The sequence below is a fragment of the Eschrichtius robustus genome, chromosome 4 (assembly GCF_028021215.1).
Source record: "Eschrichtius robustus isolate mEscRob2 chromosome 4, mEscRob2.pri, whole genome shotgun sequence".
Lineage (NCBI taxonomy): Eukaryota > Metazoa > Chordata > Mammalia > Artiodactyla > Eschrichtiidae > Eschrichtius > Eschrichtius robustus.
Window position 1 is genome coordinate 62,473,388 of NC_090827.1, and position 18,809 is coordinate 62,492,196.

Below are 18,809 nucleotides of genomic sequence, written 5' to 3' on the forward strand. Positions count from 1 at the left end.
TGCCGGCGGGCTCCCGCCATCTTTACGCCCGGGGTCGCTGGCGCATGCGCGTAGCGGCCTCGGCGGAACGGTATGCGCAGCTAGTCCGTGTCGTCCGCGTGCTGGATACAGTCGTGTGCAGAGATGTTGTGCCGGCTGAGCGTTAGGTGGCTGCAGCCGCGGCCTGCCCTGCAGCTCCGGGGCTTGGGCCCACCGGCCGCACCGGCCCCCACCGGCGGCCCCAAGCCCTCCGCTCTGCCATTGTGGGCGGTGGCATCAGTCTCTGCAGTTGGCCCGAGTGGCGCGGGTGGCTGGTACGAAGCCCTGGCTACGTCGGCGCCGGTGCAGGGTGCCGAGGACGTGCTGCTCTTTGCGCACACCGCCTCGGGCCTGCCCTGGTGGGGCAGCATTCTCCTCACCACCATGGCCCTGCGCGGCGCTGTCACGCTTCCCCTGGCCGCCTACCAGCACTACATCCTGGCCAAGGTGAGGGGCGCCGAGCCGCTCGTGGACCCGGTTCGGTGGTGAGGAGTGGTCGACGTCTACCCGGGGCTTAAGGTCGCCAGGTACTCCCGGAGTGCTTGGTGTTAGTCATCAGTACCAGTAAGGCAGTGAGCTACTTTACAAAAAGGAATTAACACAGGGCAGAAGTAAATGCAATTTTTGGTGGCTCTGTGACTGCCACAGAGCATATTGACTCTTAATAGACTTCTGTTTCCTCAGTTGACATTACTGGGAAATCCAGGAATTGAAACATTAAAGTGCAGAGTGTAGTTCTTATATAATCCTTATAATAACCCTGTGAAGTAGGTGCTGATATACGTTTTATATATGAGAGAACAGGACTTTAGAGGTTAAATAATTTGTCCAAGATCATACTGATGTACAAGATGGAGTTTGAATTTGGTTGCAACTGAGGAAATCTTAGATTAACATCTTATACGCAGACTTAGGGTTTCTTGACATGACCAGTAAACCACATTTTTAAATGAGCTGAGGGGATAGAGAGTGAAATTATGAATGGTTATGAATAAAGATCTTTTATGTTCTCATAACAAAGTCTACTTTTTCTTTAGCTAGGTGGAAAATTTGCAGCCAGAAATAAAAAACATTGCAAGGCATCTTAACCAAGAAGTTGCAGTTCGTGCAAATCAGTTGGGGTGGTCCAAAAGAGCTGCCAGGTAAGCTAATTCTGTGCATATAAGACCATGAAAATATATATACATATATATAATGTATAAGTGATATTTATTGTAGGTTTTGGTATTCTGTAGCTTTAGCAGCAAAGTAGTTCTTTTTTCTCTTTAATATTTTAATAAGTTTATGTGGCATGGTAGTTTTATATACTGGACTGAAAGCAAAAAAAATAGAGAAACAAGAAGAGAGAGTTCCTTGTCCTTAAGGGACTTCAGGCTACTGAAAAAGACAGACATGTAATCAAATAATGACTGAACTAAGTACTGTACAAAAGATTATGTACAAGAGTTGGGTCATCACGGAAAGTCAGGAAAGGCTTCACAGGATGATACTGTGACAGTTGTTGGGATTTTAGTCAACAAATGATACAGGTTATTTACAAACTTGACCTTTTGACAACATATAGCAGGTAGTAGCCCAAAGGAATGGGGAGGTAGAAAGTATGAATGCCATGGTAAAAGCAGCTGGATAGGCAAGGTGTTGTCATTCTGCTGTGGTTACCCTGTGTAGTTGTCTGCCTGGGCTCTTAGAAAGCCCTTGCCCAAGGGTGCTTGACCATGGCACAGTTCTATGCCTGCAGTCATCCACTAGGAACTTCTAAGTCCACCTCCTTCTATCAGCCTAGCTGGTTTGCTTAGTCAGTGTCCCAAATTCTGATCCTTACTAGACTGTGACAAAGTGTTCACCAGTTCACAGCAATGAGAAGAATAAGGGTTTTTTAGTATGAATATGTAATATATATATATATAGCTTTCCATATATTTTTATCTATATAGGTGTAAATTGGCCAACTATCTTCAGTATGAAATTGTGTTCCTCTTTATATAGAGTTAAAAAGACCTGACATTTAAAAAAAAAATCATTTTTACAGCTTAATGTCTTTACTTGCTAAAATAGAAAGTTGGGGGCTTCCCTGATGGCGCAGTGGTTGAGAGTCTGCCTGCCAATGCAGGGGACACGGGTTCGGGCCCTGGTCTGGGAGGATCCCACGTGCCGCGGAGCAACTAGGCCCGTGAGCCACAACTACTGAGCCTGCGCGTCTGGAGCCTGTGCTCCGCAACAGGAGACGCCGCGATAGTGAGAGGCCCGTGCACCGCGATGAAGAGTGGCCCCCGCTTGCCGCAACTAGAGAAAGCCCTCGCACAGAAACAAAGACCCAACACAGCCAAAAATAAATAAATAAATAAATAAATAAATAAACCCAAAGTTTAAAAAAAAAAAAAAAAGAAAGTTGGTAAGCCTATAGTTTTGAAGTTTTACTAATCAGGGAAATCTGAGGACTACAGCTCTAGACCAGAAGAACAGATTAGTAGCTGCTCACCTGGGTTGTAAATGCAGCCTAGACAAGACTGTGGCACCTTGCTTATGCAGCACCAGCAGGATGATTGTCCAGACACATCCTTAAACAGATGAGTGGCTTTCTAGGAAGACATATCTGAGGTTTCCTGCATTTTCAATGGAGCTGGGTTTTGAAGCGTGAAAGGGAGGTTGTCAGGTGAACAGCCAGGAAACTGGGCAGTCCACACAGATGATATAATAACTTCCAAAGGCATGCTGATGTGGAAGTCTGATTTGTTGGATGACCCCAGTCATTCAAGGGACCAGAATATACAGGTGTCTAAAGAAGAGTAACAGGAAATAAAGTTGGAAAAGTAGGCAGAGGCTGAATTACAAAGAGCCTGCAATGTCTCCGTATACTGTCTTAATTCAGTACATTATAATTTGATTAAATTCAACAAACCTATTGAAAACCAGCCTTGTACAAAACATGCTATGAGAGATTTAAAGAAGACCCAATACTATAGTCTAGAAAGTGGGACTTAGGAACAGAAATAACTAATATGGTTAATAGAGAAACAGAGTAAGAAAGTCTTTATGAAAGAGTTGATTGAAGAGTGAAGACCATTTTGACGGGCCAAGAGCATACACAGTACAGAACCACATTGCAAGGTATGTTCGGGGATCAAGTGATTGGCTGGAGTGGAGAGATACGAGTAAAATGTGCTTTCACCTCTAGTATTTGTGATTTAAATTGTGGTCATACCATGTTAGTAGTGAAATTTCCCTCCTCAAAGCCTAGTTTGCCAGAGATCACCAGAAGCAAAGACTGTAGTCTGACAGTGTCAGATTTATCAAATTGTTAATATAATTTGCGTACATTGCAAAAGAACTTTGAGTAAAAGGCTTTATTTGCCTTTTGTTTAGGCAGCCCCGTGGTATAGCTTACAACAACCAAAAATCCTGCATAAATCCTTTAGCCAGTAACCACAGCACGGGTGTGTTTGTGCTGTGGGGATGAAGCACTGCTAGTAGTCAAATGACATTTTCTCCCTTCCCTTTTTCCCTCTTCCCTCAAACTAGGCTCACTTATCTAAAGACTATGCGGAGGCTTGTTTCAGAGCTGTATGTTCGGGATAACTGCCACCCTTTCAAAGCCACTGTGTTGGTCTGGATTCAGCTTCCAATGTGGATATTCATGTCTGTTGCTCTCCGGAATTTTAGCACAGGGGCAACACATTCAGAAGGTAGTTATTATTGAAGTCTGTTTCCCCCGAATACGTTTTCTAACATTGTCTTTGTACTCTTAAAAAAAAGAAAAAACCAAGCAAAAAATAAAAAACATCCATACTTCTCATAACTAGAATACACTTTTATCATCTCCCTTACAAGGGTATAGAATTTAAAATATTAAGTGTAAAGCAAACTAGCTGTGTTGAGAAAACAAATTAATCTAGGAAGGACGTCACTAGTACTGCTTCTAGGAGGTCATGATAAAATTAGTGTTATAATTCCATAATACGTTTTCCTGGCCAAGAATTTTTTCTATTTATAAATTTAAGAAGCCAGAAAAGCTTTCACAGTTATAAGTGTAAACATTAATTAAGAAAGGTTATAAACTAAAGGGCTTGTTTTTTACTTTCATTTAAAGGCATTTCTAACCAGAAAGTAATCTAAATAGACTTGAAAGAAAGTCTAATTTTTAAAATTTTTTAAATTTAAGTTTGAAAAGATTACTGCTACGTATCTTTATTGTCTCTACATCTGTTTACTACAGAAAGCTTCTTGCCTCTTTCTCAGTACAGGAAGAACTAACTTATGTTGTGGAATGAAAATAACCTAAATAAAAAGTGTAGATCTTTAGTGTGAGGAACACCTTATTGGAATTACTTCCCTCTGCTATTTTAGAAATTCTTTTGTTTTACTTATAAACATGTTTCAGCAGGTTTTTCTGTTCAGGAGCAGTTAGCTACCGGTGGGGTCCTATGGTTTCCTGACCTCACTGCCCTGGATTCCACTTGGATTCTGCCTGTCTCCATTGGTGTCATCAATTTATTAATAGTGGAGGTCAGTGGTTTTAACTGAGATTTGCTTGCCATTTAAATCATTGGGGTTTTTGTTGTTGCTGTTCTGACCTCAAATGTAAACGTATTTGAGTTGGTGGTGATAGCTCTGAGCTAAAATTGGGACTCCTTAGTTTTGGTCGCTGATCAGCTGTTGATGAATTGTCTTAGGCCAGTTCCTTAACATCTCTGGGGGTCAGAATGCTCATAATTAAAATAAGAGAGCTGAATTAGAACATTTCCAAAATGTCTTTTAGCTTTAAAATTATATGATTCTAATACATACAGTTTTGTGATTTGCTTTTTGGTAAAGACAGCAGTTAAGATGCCTAATGAATCTGGTTTTCTTCCCACAATATATTGATGTTTTGTGTATATGTTTAATATGTCAATTTGTAGGTGGTCAGTACCTGACTGCCATTTTTTAGTTACACAACCTTAGAAAAGTCACAGAACTTCTTTATAAGATGGAGTGTAGAAACATACATATAAAATATGACCCCTATTCCATAAAGAACTGTTCTCAGACTCTGAGTAGAACATAGACTCTTTGAGCTAGAAGAAACCTTAGAAAAGACCTAACTCAGTTGAGATTTCACAGACCTCATATCCACTGCTCTCTGTTTGGGAAATTTAATACACCCCTTATTTTTTCAGACGAGAAAAGTGAGGATGATACTCTGAGGTCTTGGGTGAAGTTTTCCTGAGGAAAGACTCTATGTGTAGTCTAAGTGTGTTAGCCTAAGAGCATCTAGCACAGTTCTGTTAACGTGGTTGGTAATTAGTGAATATTTCTTAGAAAGAAAGAATCGATAATACAGGGTCACAGTGGATAGTGTCAGTCCTCTAGTCTTTCTTTCATTCCATCTAACGACCCAGCATGCATAAGTTTAATAAAAACCTGTTCTTACTTAACATTCACCATGTGCCAGGCACTATTGTAAGCAATTTACATGAATTAACTCATTTACTTCTTAAAATAATCCTGTGATGTCGGTGCTACTATTACCCCCATTTTAAGGTGCAGAAGATAAGGCACAGAAAGGTTGAGTAACTTGTGCAAAGTCACATAACCACTGAATGCAGGGCTGCCTTGTGAATCTAGGTAGTTTGAGTGTAGAATCTGTGCTCGTAATCATTAAGTTATGCTGCCTCTTAAATAAGTAATTCATAAACCATAACTGCCTTTCCTAGCCTTGGTTCTTTTCCGTACTCCACGTAGCCAGATCACAAACCTTTGAGATACCTGTTAAGTTCCTTCTTTATGCCAGGTCCTGTGTTTAGGTGCTAAAAAACAAGGACAGGGATTCATACATAATACCTATCTTGAAGGGACTTCAGTTTTACACACAATCTTTAAAAAACATTGACTTGTAAAAATTGTGCTGTGATACTATTTAGTATAGATGAATCTCTTTATTGCTGTTACGTAAAGTTCCACTTAAGAATTGTACATAAAGTTGTCAGTTTTATTTTTAATTTTTATTGCTCTTCTTAAAATATAGGTAGAGGCCAGTCAAAAATCAGTTTGTATTTTAAAGCTTGTCTCATTTAATGTGCATTTCAATAATCAGCATGTGTTATATATTCTACCCCTTCAGATTTTTGCTCTGCAAAAAATTGGAATGTCTCGTTTCCAGACATATATTACGTACTTTGTTCGTGCAGTATCAGTGTTGATGATTCCAATTGCAGCGACAGTACCTTCAGTGAGTAAGCACCAGTATTGCGCGAAGCATGTGCTAAATATAAATCTTCTGTTTCTAGCTTAGACTGGCTGGGATTCTGCCTCTTCTATTGAGCTTCCTCTGACTACTCGATCCCTTACTGGTTTCTGGGTTTCTGTAGTAACGAATCTACTGTCTCTATCACCAAGTGACATCTGAATATTTCTTGGGGGATTGGTTAATCTTCCTTTACGTGAATGTGTCTTAACCCTCCTATTAAACCAAACTCCTTTTTCCTCTTTTTCTTTTCTTAATCTTGCAAAGTACCTGACACAGTACTATGAACGTAGTATTTGCTCTGTTTGATTAACTGATATATTGAATTCTTTCTGTCTTCATAGACTAGTCCAAGGAATTTTAGCACTGAAAAAAGAAACAAAACTTTGTGCTAGGTTTGTATGGGTTCATATGTAATATTGTTTAATCTCATAATAGTTTTATGAGATACATATACTTGTCCCTATTTATATGTAATTAAACTTTTATAGAAATAGAAAAAGAAATGTTATATTTGCAGTTATTTCATATTTTTAGCCTTTTGCTTCCATGGATACTTTAGTGCTAAGATGGGTAAAGCTATGTCAGGTATAGAGCTGTCTTAGCTCAGAGCCAACACATAGACCATAAAGTAGTAGTCATTTGTTGCTGGTAGTTAGAGTTATATCATTTATATAAAAGTACTTTATAGGACTTGTCTTAGGAATCTGAAATAGTATGTTTCATCATAAAAAATGTGAATTAAATGTTTGGTTTTTTTAAGACACATTTATTCAACATCATGATCAGACTATTACATTTAGCAATCAATAGCATGGGTGCAAAAAAAAAAAAAAAGTCACAGTGAAAACCTTTGTTGGACTGCTTTACACTTTCCACAGAACAGAAACTGAAATACCCTGTTATACACTTAAGTCACAAATACAGTCCTCGAGTTTTTTTGCCCATACACATGAGTATTGTCTAAAACATGTCTTCTTTGTAGCATCTAGGCCCTGGCTACCACTGTGCTTGGCTGAGTTCACAAATCTGTTGTACCCTGTAGCTTCCCTGTCACTTCTCTGCCTCTCCTCTCCTGCTAAGCTTTGTTTCCTGGCAGTAATTAAAACCTTCTGCCACTGCCATAGCTCCTGCTGCTGCTGGAACCACCATAGCCACCTTGGTTTTATCGTTTGACGAAGTACTGGCCTCCACCACCATAGAGGCGAGAACTTTTGCCTCCAAAGTTTCCTCCTTTCATCAGTCCAGAATTTGAAGATTGACTGTTGTAAATGCCAGAATCATTGTAGCTTCCACCACCCCTGAAATTGCTTCCGTCATTACCAAATCCATTATAGCCATCCCCACTGCCACCATAGCCACCACCACCATGGCTGCCACCAAAGGCATCTTGACCACTGAAGTTTCCTCCACCACCAGAGTTGTCATTCCCACCAAAACCACCGCCACGACCACCACCAAAGTTTCCAGAACCACTTCGACCTCTTTGGCTGGATGAAGCACTAGCCTTCTCTTGCTGAGATAGGGCTTTCCGTACTTCACAGCTGTGGCCGTTCACAGTGTGGTATTTCTGAATGACAATCTTGTCTATGGAGTCATGGTCACCAAAGGTTACAAAAGCAAAGTCTCTCTTTTTGCCGCTGCCTTGGTTAGTCATGATTTCAATCACTTCAGTTTTCCCGTACTGTTCAGAATAATCTCTTTGGTGATGTTCTTCAGTGTCTTCTTTAATGCCACCAACAAAAATCTTTTTCACAGTGAAGTGGGCACCAGGTCTTTGAGAATCTTCTCTTGAGACAGCCCTCTTTGGTTCCCCAACTCTCCCATCCACCTTGTGTGGCCTTGCATTCATGGCCGCATCCATCTCCTCCACAGTGGCATACGTGACAACCCCGAAGCCTCTGGAGCGCTTGGTGTTTGGATCCCTCGTTACCACACAATCTGGGAGCGTTCCCCGTTGCTGAAAATGGCTCCCCAGACTCTCATCGGCTGTTTCAAAGCTCAAACCTCCGATGAAGAGCTTCTGCAGATGTTTGGGCTCTTTGGGAGACTCCGACTAGACATGACGGCAGTAGATGGGGGAGACTTCAACGACGCTTACTTGGCGGTGTCCATGGGCTCAATGAAATGTTAAATGTTTTTAAGCTGTCACTTAGACATAGTACCATCATTAATCCTGTGTAAAATAAGTTTCCTTGTTTCATAGTACCATCATTAATCCTGTGTAAAATAAGTTTCCTTGTTTCTAAAATTTCCTTGTTTCTAGTACCATCATTAATCCTGTGTAAAATAAGTTTCCTTGTTTCCTTGTTTCATAGTACCATCATTAATCCTGTGTAAAATAAGTTTCCTTGTTTCTAAATTAAGGAAATGACAAATGTCTGTTATAGTACTTTTCATGTAATGATAATATTGTTATAAAATACTCTGTAAAAACAGAACAATACAAATTCACTGCGTTTCTAAGGAGAAATAATACCAATTATAACTGAGGAAACCCCCAGATCAAGTAAAATAGGAGCAGTAAAGTTTTAGTGAGAGGTTGGATTCAAAGTGAGTAACAGAGATCTGAAAAACAGGGTCTTTTTTTTTTTTATTTAAAGCTTTTTTTTTAACTTATTTATTTTATCTTATATATTTTTGTCTGTGTTGGGTCTTTGTTGCTGTGGGCAGGCTTTCTCTAGTTGCAGTGAGCAGGGGCTACTCTTGGTTGCGGTGCGCAGACTTCTCATTGTGATTGCGGTGGCTTCTCTTATTGCGGAGCACGGGCTCTAGGCGCGCAGGCTTCAGTAGTTGTGGCTTGCAGGCTCTGGAGCGCAGGCTCAGTAGTTGTGGCGCACGGGCTTAGGTGTTCCACGGCATGTGGGATCTTCCCGGACCAGGGCTGGAACCTGGGTCCCCTGCATTGGCAGGTAGATTCTTAACCACTGCGCCACCAGGGAAGCCCTGAAAAACAGTGTCTTAAGTACCCAAAAATTCATTCCCTCAAATACAGGAAATTCTGAATTAGGTATTTCAATGTAGAGCTGATGTAGCGTCCCTGTGAAGACTTGAGAAAGGCAGCCTGCTTCTCTCTCAGTGCTGCATCGTCCACAGCCTGTAATGGTCTTGAAGGCCGCAGGATAGTCACGATGGCCACTGGAGCTTGTTGTCTTGCGAGAATAGTAAAAAGGTTCCTCAAGCGCAGTCAGCCACTTTCAGGACCCTTGCCGGGCGCCCCACCAAACACTGTGCTTCCATCTTAAATATGTGGCTGTGCCTAACTGCAGAAGAGGTTGGGAAGGATAGTCTTCTTTTTCTTCTTTGTAGATGGCAGTATACCCTGCTGAAAATTAGTATTTTTTTTACTAAGAAAGAAGAATGATACTTAGTAGGCAGTTTTTAGTCTGACGTAGTTGAGGCTCAGGATACTGTTCGCTTCGTGGATAAGTTTGACGATGATGGTAGTTAATATTTATTCAACATTAACATTGTACCAGGCCATTTTTAAAATCATTTACATATATTAGTACAAATATTTCTCCCAACAATGCACTGAAGTAGGAGCTATTATAATCTCCACTTTACTGCTGAGGAAACTGAGGCACAGAGAGGATAAGTAACTCATCAAGGTTACTCATCTTTTAAGTGGCAGAGTCTAACACACTTCCAGGCCGTTTGGCTCTTACTCTTAACTACTGTGCTAACCTGCCTTTAAGGATGTATTGCTTACTGCCCTTAAAAACTTGCTCTGGAACAAATGCAGGTGCTTAATATGGGCCACATACTGTGCTTACCACTCTACCTGAATTTTCTCATTTATTCCTCACAGCATCTCTTTGAGGTGGGTACAGTTCTGTCTCCATTTTATAGAAGAGAAAACTGAAACAAGAAAAATAACGTACCCAAAGTTAAATAAATAGATTTCAAACTCAGGCAGTTTGACTCCGGGACCTGGATTCAACCAACACGTGGTCTTGCCTCTGGGGACTGATTACCTTCTGATGCCAAAGAAAGGCTTGGGAAAGATGTATGTATGTACAGGAATGTTTTGAGTGGCCACAGAACTTAGTCTTTGACCTAAATAAGTCAATGTGAATGGTAGTAAAAAAGAAAGTTGAAGATAATGCTGAGACTCTTTGTCTCAGGAAGAGGCAAAGATAACGCAGTCCTGACTACACTTAGAAACTGGTTAGTGGGAAAAATTTGGAAGATAGGTGACTGTATATAGGTCTAGGGGGGCTAAGTTTGCCGTGATAAATGGCCGTCCCCCCAGTAGCGTACCTTCAGTGTAGCAGCCTGTCAAGACTCTTGGTGGGGAAAAAGTATGCTTAACTGCCAGAGACGGAGGTGAGATCTCTCTTGGACCTCTGCTTGGGAGCTGTTCTCTGTCATCCACTTTCTGTCATGAATACCTCTCCTTTTTGTTTCTTTTCGCTTTTGAGTCTTCCTGTCAACTTTCTTACCTGTCTATTAGATCTGTCACGGGTATCTAATAGCTACTGAGGGTCTTGGTCAGTCCTGGTGTACTTATATTTACAGAGATTGTAATTTTTTTTTTATTGCCTACCTATTTCTAGACCTTGGTGTCCTTGGAGAATGGAGAGATAACTAACTTTCACGTCCTTTCTTCTCTTTACAGTCGATTGTTCTCTACTGGTTATGCTCCAGCCTCATGGGCCTTGCACAGAACTTGCTGCTGCGTTCTCCTAGATTTCGCCAACTTTGTCGAATACCGTTGACCAAGTCAGATTCAGACACTCCTTATAAAGACCTCTTTGCTGCCTTTTACGCCAAGTTCATTTCAAGAAAATGACATACTTTCTAGTAATTTTGAAACAATTACAAGTTTCACTGTTAATGTATTTAGAAGACTTAGAAATTCAGATATGGTTTAATTTGCTTTTTAAAATCATGAGCTCTGTGAAGTACTGTGGATTAAGATATAATCCAGATATATTTGACAGTACTTAAAATCTTTTAAGTGCTAAAAATGTAGTATGTTCAATTATATAAAAGTGGGATCAAAGCGTCGGGCCCTGTTTATAAAATTACAACTTGCGAAAGGTGCTAGAACTTTGGAGAACAGGACTAGAGAAGTTTTATAAAATAGAAGAATCCAATGAAGTGATTCTTAAAATTTTGGGGGTGTGGAGGATCATAGACCCGTTTGATCATTTAATAAAGCCATGGTTTTCAGAAAAGTCCTGGAACTCACAACATGGAGGCTTTTATTGACCCCCCCTTCTGGTAATTCCTGGTTAATAAGTATTATTCTAATGGAACATGCATTGATGATGAGTTAATGTGTGATTTTAAAATGAAAAGGACTTGAGATACATGCAGTGGAGTAGTCCACGCATGGAAGAAAGTACCTAGTAGGGTAGGTAGTGTTGCTTCTCAGCCTTGCTCTGAAAGGATACAAAGGGTGTACATTTCCTTTCTCTATAATTTAAGAAGTCCGGAATACAGAGCATAGAACTAAGTACTGCTAGAGCCCAAAGTAGAAAATCTTAAGCTAATCATATAGAATATGAAGGAACCCAATATCTCTGATAATCCTTTAAGAAAGTGAAAAACTGGCACTAGGGTCAAGGTTATGCTAATTGGGAGACTCCTTTAGACCTGTACACCTTGGTATGATAATACGTAACATTAAATTGGTCTGAGGATCTTATATATTACAAAATTCATAATTTCATAGCTTGGAAAAAAGGATCAAAGTAAATTTTAAAAGCTCAAAAGATCAGGATAGTATTTAGCAAGTTTTAAAAATAATGACTGAATACATGAAGATACATTAGTTACACTATTACTAGAAATTAAATAGTAGGTGAAGAATCATCTTATTCAGCCAGAGAGCATGCATATGAATGTTGTGTATTCAGTCATTAGAGAATGTAGGTAGATCACATAATTGTGAAATAAGCTTGTTGTGTAGAATTCTGGAGACAGAGCTGTTTGAGTCTTTCCTGTCATCTCAAAGTACAGTAGACCCTTCTGTCTCCTAGCCCCAAAGCCACAACCATTAAGAGCTTCAAACTGTCAGCAGCTAGAATCCCAACAAACAGCTGAACCAGACTTCATTAGATAAGGACTAACATAGCCACAGAGAGGGAATGATTCTGTGACTCTTGAACATATTGACTGTAGTCATTTGTGGAATACAGTTTCAAAGTAAAAAGGACTATTGGAAAACTTTGAACTTTATTTGGTAATTGTATTGCTCTTGTTAATATTGCATTGCTGTTTTGGAACTCTTATTGTCAGGTAAAATATGTAATGATGTTTACTGGTATATTTGTTTTCTGTGGATGCTGTTAACAAAATCTTTATGCTGCTTATGCACCAAGAGGAAGATGCTATTGAATGTATTTGATATTATAAGATATATCTCTTTCAAATTTTTCTTTTAGGGGATAGATTTAGGGATTGTCCCTGAGGTCCTACAAAAGAGGGTCCTCCCCACAGTTCTCCACCCATATACTCAGAAAGCCTAGGCTTCATATCTCTTTCACCTAAGACCTTCCACAATCTCAGTTAAGAACTGATGAAATAAAATTCATGTTTGATGGCAAGGTGAGAAAAGTTTAAACATAAATTTTTTCTTTGTCCCTTTGGGCCTCCTGCCTCCCCTTTAGCAGGTATTGTGCCTCTGCATTAACCAGAGCTCTTTAGGAGATAACATTCCTTAATCTCATTAAGGGGCACTGACTCTTAGGAGATAACCTTCCTTCTTGTAAGGGACCATGATGACTCATGACCCACTATTTGCTTTGTACCTGTAGGTCTGGATTGTGTAAATGGTTAATAATACGTCATTTGACATAAACCCTTTGTCTCAAAAACGTACATAACTGTGCTTTGACCCCTAATTGGCAGAACAGCCCCCAGAGCTTTCTGAAAGTCTATCTCTCAGATTATAACCCTCAAATTGCCTTGAAATTTTTCCATATTTTTCTTAAACGGTTGATGAATTTTTCTGTTGACAGGACTGTACATAAAAGCACTTTGATCCTGGTTGATTCCTGTCCATAGCAACCACAAGGCCTGGCAATTACCACAAAAAAAAGAAAAACATTACCAGCTGAAGAATGGCAGCAAAAGAGATTAAACCAAGAAAGCACTTTTACACAGAAGCCTTGCCTAGTTATTAGAGCAGTAACTTTTGCTTTGCTGTAACTTGAACATGAGAGAGATCCGACACAACTGTCCCAAAGGAATACGTAACAAGAGAACCCTGTTCCCTTGTATTCTCACTGACCTTCTTGACTGCCCAGTTTTTACGTAAGTTTTGCAAGATAGTCTTACCTTTAATTGCCTAGGCCTATACTGCTGATTTTCTTCTGTAAAATGAGGACTTCTGGGTGTTTGAGAACAAAAACCTTGATGGAAAGACCTTAAAATCAAAATAAATGCTTTAAGAAAGCAGCCCAGCTTCCCTGGTGGCACAGTGGTTAAGAATCCGCCTGCCAGTGCAGGGGACATGGGTTCGAGCCCTGGTCCGGGAAGATCCCACATGCCGCAGAGCAACTGAGCCTGCGCTCTACAGCCCGTGAGCCACAACTACTGAGCCTGTGTGCTGCAACTACTGAAGCCCGCGTGCCTAGAGCCCGTGCTCCACAACAAGAGAAGCCACTGCAATGAGAAGCCTGTGCACTGCAACGAACAGTAGCCCCCGCCCTACGCAACTAGAGAAAGCCCGTGTGCAGCAACGAAGATCCAGTGCAGCCAAAAATAAATAAAAATAAATAAATAATTTTAAAAAAAGCAGCCACTGTTATTGAGTTATTCTGTCTAAGGCAACAAAAAAGAAATTTCTATCCTTGAAAGTCCCTGCTAGACTCCAGAGGGCCAAGAATTTCTTGAAAAAGAAGCCTGTAGGGAAAATGCCCCATTTCTATCTTTCCTATTTTGAGAAAATTTTACGGTCATGCTCCTCTTCCTTTGTATCCCTGATATGGCAGTTATATTTGTTCTTCCTTAGTTGAGAAGGCAGCATTGTATTTAATTTAGCTTTGGTTTTTGTCTTCTGGCTAAATTGTAGCTCTCCGGGGAAACTTAAGACTGGAATATGAAATATACCTAACTATATCCCTTTCATTGCAGCTGCATTTCTGCATGTTCCAACGGTAGTACAATTGATAATTTGAGGAATTTCTTCTAATCTCAGACTTCCTGGCTTTTCTGTGAGTGATGGATGCTTCTGAGGGTAAGGAGTATTAAAAATATGAATTCTGTATCTGAGAGAATTAACAGCTTCTTATTCCATGTTATTCAAAATGTGTCCCATGTGTTGCTATAGGTAGGAAACTCCTTTTGTGGTTTCATTATAGAAGCTTCAGTTGTGCTTATATGAGTTTTCAAATACAGATGTTCCATTTTGGGATGCAAGTGAAAACCAGAAATTCCCATTTAAAATTACAGTCACAACCAAGTAGAGATTTTAAAATGAAATATCTTCTTCCTTATCTTTAACTCTCACCTATCTACATCATAATGTGTTACTTTACTTTAAAATACAGTCGGTCCTCATTATTCACAGTTTCATGTTCGTGAATTCACCTACTCACTAAAATTTATTTGTAAAATGCTCGTGATGTTTTTGCTGTTACTAGCAGACATGTGGCTGCACGCTCAGAGCAGCAAAAAATGAGACCAGTGCACACATTCCCAGCAGCAGTCAAACCAAGTGACACTGCGTTTTGTTCCAACTCTCATGCTGTAAACATGTGTCCTTCTTGTGGTCTATTTAGTGCCGTGTTTTTCTCATTTTTACACTTTTTGATGATTTCTGTGTTTCAGCTGGCCCCCAAGCACTAAGTACAAGGAGACTGTGATGCCCTCACAGAGAAAATGTGTGTTAGGTGAGCCTCTTCCCAGTGTGAGTTACGGTGCTACTGGCCGTGAGTTCAGTGTTAATGAATCAACAGTATATATTACATAAGGTGTCTTTAAACAGAAACACACAGAGGACATGATTATGTCTTGATTGGTTGATGAAATTGGTTGTTGTGACCAAAGGCTTGAAGGAACCTAACTCTGAATTTCCTCTAAGAGTGATGGGAGGCTTTATAGAACAAAACTGCCGTGAATAATGAGAATTGAATGTATTTCAGCCTATGCCACACAGTTTTATAGTCATATGATGGTTTCAATCAGGCATCCTGAAATTGAGGACCCATGGGCCACAAATCTAGCTCACTGCCCTTTTTTGTACAGCCTGAAAGCCGAGAGTAGTTTTTACATTCTTAAATGATTGAAAAAAAATGAAAAGATAGTATTCCGTGACACATAAAAATTATATGAAGTTCACATTTCAGTGTTTTACTGGAGCACAGCCATGTTTGTTTATGTATTGTCTGCGGCTTTCATGCTTCAACTGCAGAGCTGAGTGGTTGTGACAGAGGTTTTATGTCACAGTACTTCATACTCTGCTCAGCACACAGATCTTAGTGATACAGTTATAACTCCACAGCATTTCATGTGTACTGCCCTACTGCGACACTTTATTTTTTATTACCAGTTCATATCCAGTCAAAATAAGAAAAGTGGATTTCAAATGTCATACTTTTAAAGCACAGTAGAGTATGGATTATTTTGTTATTGAATTAGATGGCAAAACATTGTGTTTATTATGCAATGACACTATGGCTGCACTGAAAGAACACGACGTATGTTGACATTACCAGACATCATGATATTCCCAACTTGCAGGAAAGCGATGGTCAGAAAAAGTAGAAAATTTAAAGTGGAATATCTCATCACAGCAGAATGGATTTGAAAGAAAAACTCACAACTAATGGAAAATTCTGTTTCCTCTATATACTACCCACAGAACCCTTTTGGCCACCAAAAGTGTGTGTGTGTTCTCCATACCAAGCAGTTCTCCAGTTCTTTGCAGGCACCAACTGAGTGTCCTACAATTTAGTTCAGTTCTGATACTACCTGGAGTTTTTACCTGAAAACTGGGTTTGCCTCTTGGTGGGTGTCCAGCCAAGAGACACGAACAAGCCAAAGATCAGGAGAAGAAAGGATTTATTACTTGCAGCAAGTAAGGAGGACACGGGGGATTTTCCAAAAGGAATGTCTCCCCGAACTGCAAAATTGGGGAGGTTTTAAGCTAAGGATATGTGCACATTCACGAAGGGGCTAGAGCAGAGGAGAATTCAGCACAGAATTGGGGCAAAGGTCGACAGTCCAAGCTCCCAAGGGTCGGAAAAGGTTAACATCATCATTCCTTCGGTTCTGACCTATCTGAGGTCTCAGTGTGTCGTTACCATCCTACACCTGGGTGGGGGCCTTAGTGCCTTCAGAACTCAAAGATGATGTATCAGATTGTTACGTATATCCCTTGAGGAGGAACTAGGACGCTTTTATCTCTGAACTGTTGTTTCTTGACTGCATTTCCTTTGTTCCTGCATCCCCTTATGATCATTGATTACAGAGACCTGTTCAAGGGCAAGCATCGTAGGCAGGCTTAGATCACAAAATGGCTTAGGGCAAAAATGGCTTCTCTTACATCAAGGAAGCCATGCCTAGTTCACCCCCTACCTTATCTGCTTACAGAGTCAGTACAGATTGCACAGTCCCACAAGACTGCCCTCCCAACACCGCCCCCCCAGACACCAATCTGAAGTATTACCTACAACCTCCGCCCGACTTGGTTGCAAATCTGGGGTTCCCATAACCCTTTCCTTGGGTTTGATAATTTGCTAGAACAGCTCACAAAACTTAGGAAAGCATTTAACTGACTATTATCCATTTATTATAAAGGATGCAACTCAGGAACAGCTAAATGGAAGGATTGCCTGGGTCAATGTATAGGGCTGGGTACACGGAGCTCCCATACTCTGCAGGCTTCATTACGTAGGCACGAGTGATTACATCATTGGTCATTGGTGATTGGATTCGGTCTCCAGCCCCTTTCCCCACCTGGGAGGTCAAGGGATGGGGCTGAAAGTTTCCATTTCAACCCTCTGATCTTGTGGTTGGTTCCTCTGGCATTCAGCCTCCATCCTTTGGTTTTCCAGGAGGGGCTTTCCAAAAATTACCTCATTACTATAAACTCAGCTGTGTTTGAAAGGGCCTTGTTATGAATAACAAAACTCACAGCTCCTTTAGGAGCTGTTTGAGGTGCACAAAAGACAAATAGCATAACAGAAGGTCCTTCTATTGCTCTTTTCACCTAGGAAATTACAAGTGTTCTAGGAGCTCTGTGCCAGGAGGAATCATGAATGAAGACCAAATACGTATTTCTTATTATATTACAGTATCACAGGGTTTTATTTGATGAAATTAGTGGCTTTTTAATCACCACAATGGATATTTGAAATGGATTCTCATTGGTCAAATTAGTTGTATGAAGGCATTTGGATTGGTTGAGATAGTTTAGCAACATGCCTACATTTGAATGAATAGGGGATAAGAATCTGATGAGGTCTATACCTGCAACCTCAGTGATGGTCCTAAGGCTTAATCTGTGTGAGCAGTTCTGATTCCTTCCGAGGATAACAGAACCCTGCCTGTAGTAAGTCTTCATGCCAGATGTGATGAGATCACCTAAAGGACAGGGGCTGGGATTTCTTTGAGCTCAGAGCACAGAGCTGAACTTTTTGTGTCTACTTGCTAATCAGATATTTTTGTTTAATAAATGTATATGTGGTAGAGTTTAGTCTGAGACTTGCTTTCATTTTAACCTGCTAGTGAAATTGGAGAGTGGGATGGGGGAACAACAACTAACATTCACCCCTATCAAACTCTTGAAAGAGTATCATTATCTGCCAAAAAGAACCTAACAATTTGGTATATAGCCAGATTGACTTATTTGTTACTTTTATAACCCACTATTCCCAAACTAGCTGCTATGGTGAAAGAGAAAAAAAAAAAAAATATATATATATATGTATATATATATATATATATATACACACACACACATATACACATATGCCTTCAAAAAGGCTTTGGAAAGACATGATGTCATCAAGATGTTCTGTGAATTGAAGTGATATTTTTAAGAACATTTTAAGAATCTTTCTAATGGTGGTAAAAGAAAATTAAAGTGGCTACCCCAAAGGGATTGGTCCCTGGAACCAGATTTCAGCGCTGGCCTGCTCTTATGAGCTAGGACACATTCAGAAATAACCCCACCAGGCTTTAGTATGTTTCTCTGAGTGGACACCAACCCCTGCAGAGGGGCACAGCTAGAGTGAATTATTTGGGAAAACACGTGGTTGCCTAAATCCATGATGCCTGATCACTGGTTCTTTCTGTCATCTATTGACTCTGGAGCTCTCCTTCTCATTCTGATCTAGGTTTCCCTTCTCTTTAACTAAGCTTCCCACTGTATCCCTACTCTCCCAAACCTCTCCACTCTGCTCCTCTTATCTTCATGGTAAACAAAACTCCCCACAACTTCCACATCCTTTTCAGCTTTCTTTCCTCACTCCCCTTGTAACTCAGGATGGTAGAAAATAGGGACCTCCAATTTTTACTCATAGATTACTATCCCCTTACTCTTATGTAAAAATAACTTTCTCTTGATATACATGCCAACTGGATCTACCACTGCCTACCCTCTTTTTTT

General features: G+C 40.3%; 1 protein-coding gene across 6 annotated transcripts in view; it reads left to right on the top strand.

Annotated features, from left to right (window-relative positions):
• Positions 1-18,809, top strand: part of COX18 (cytochrome c oxidase assembly factor COX18) — an 87,093-nt gene continuing 68,284 nt past the window's right edge. The window contains exons 1-7 of one of the 6 annotated variants that reach the window (XR_011073920.1): positions 1-465; positions 1,060-1,160; positions 3,538-3,701; positions 4,397-4,521; positions 6,119-6,226; positions 7,369-10,250; positions 10,863-10,944. Coding sequence is in view for 4 of the 6 variants with exons in the window: in XM_068542840.1 (XP_068398941.1) it covers positions 124-465; positions 1,060-1,160; positions 3,538-3,701; positions 4,397-4,521; positions 6,119-6,226; positions 10,863-11,036 (1,014 nt within the window). In the remaining 2 variants the exon portion in view is untranslated. Of the gene's footprint in view, positions 466-1,059; positions 1,161-3,537; positions 3,702-4,396; positions 4,522-6,118; positions 6,227-7,368; positions 13,983-14,329; positions 14,433-18,809 lie in introns of those variants that run through there. The other 5 variants (XR_011073919.1, XM_068542841.1, XM_068542842.1 and 2 more) reach the window with 5 other exon arrangements.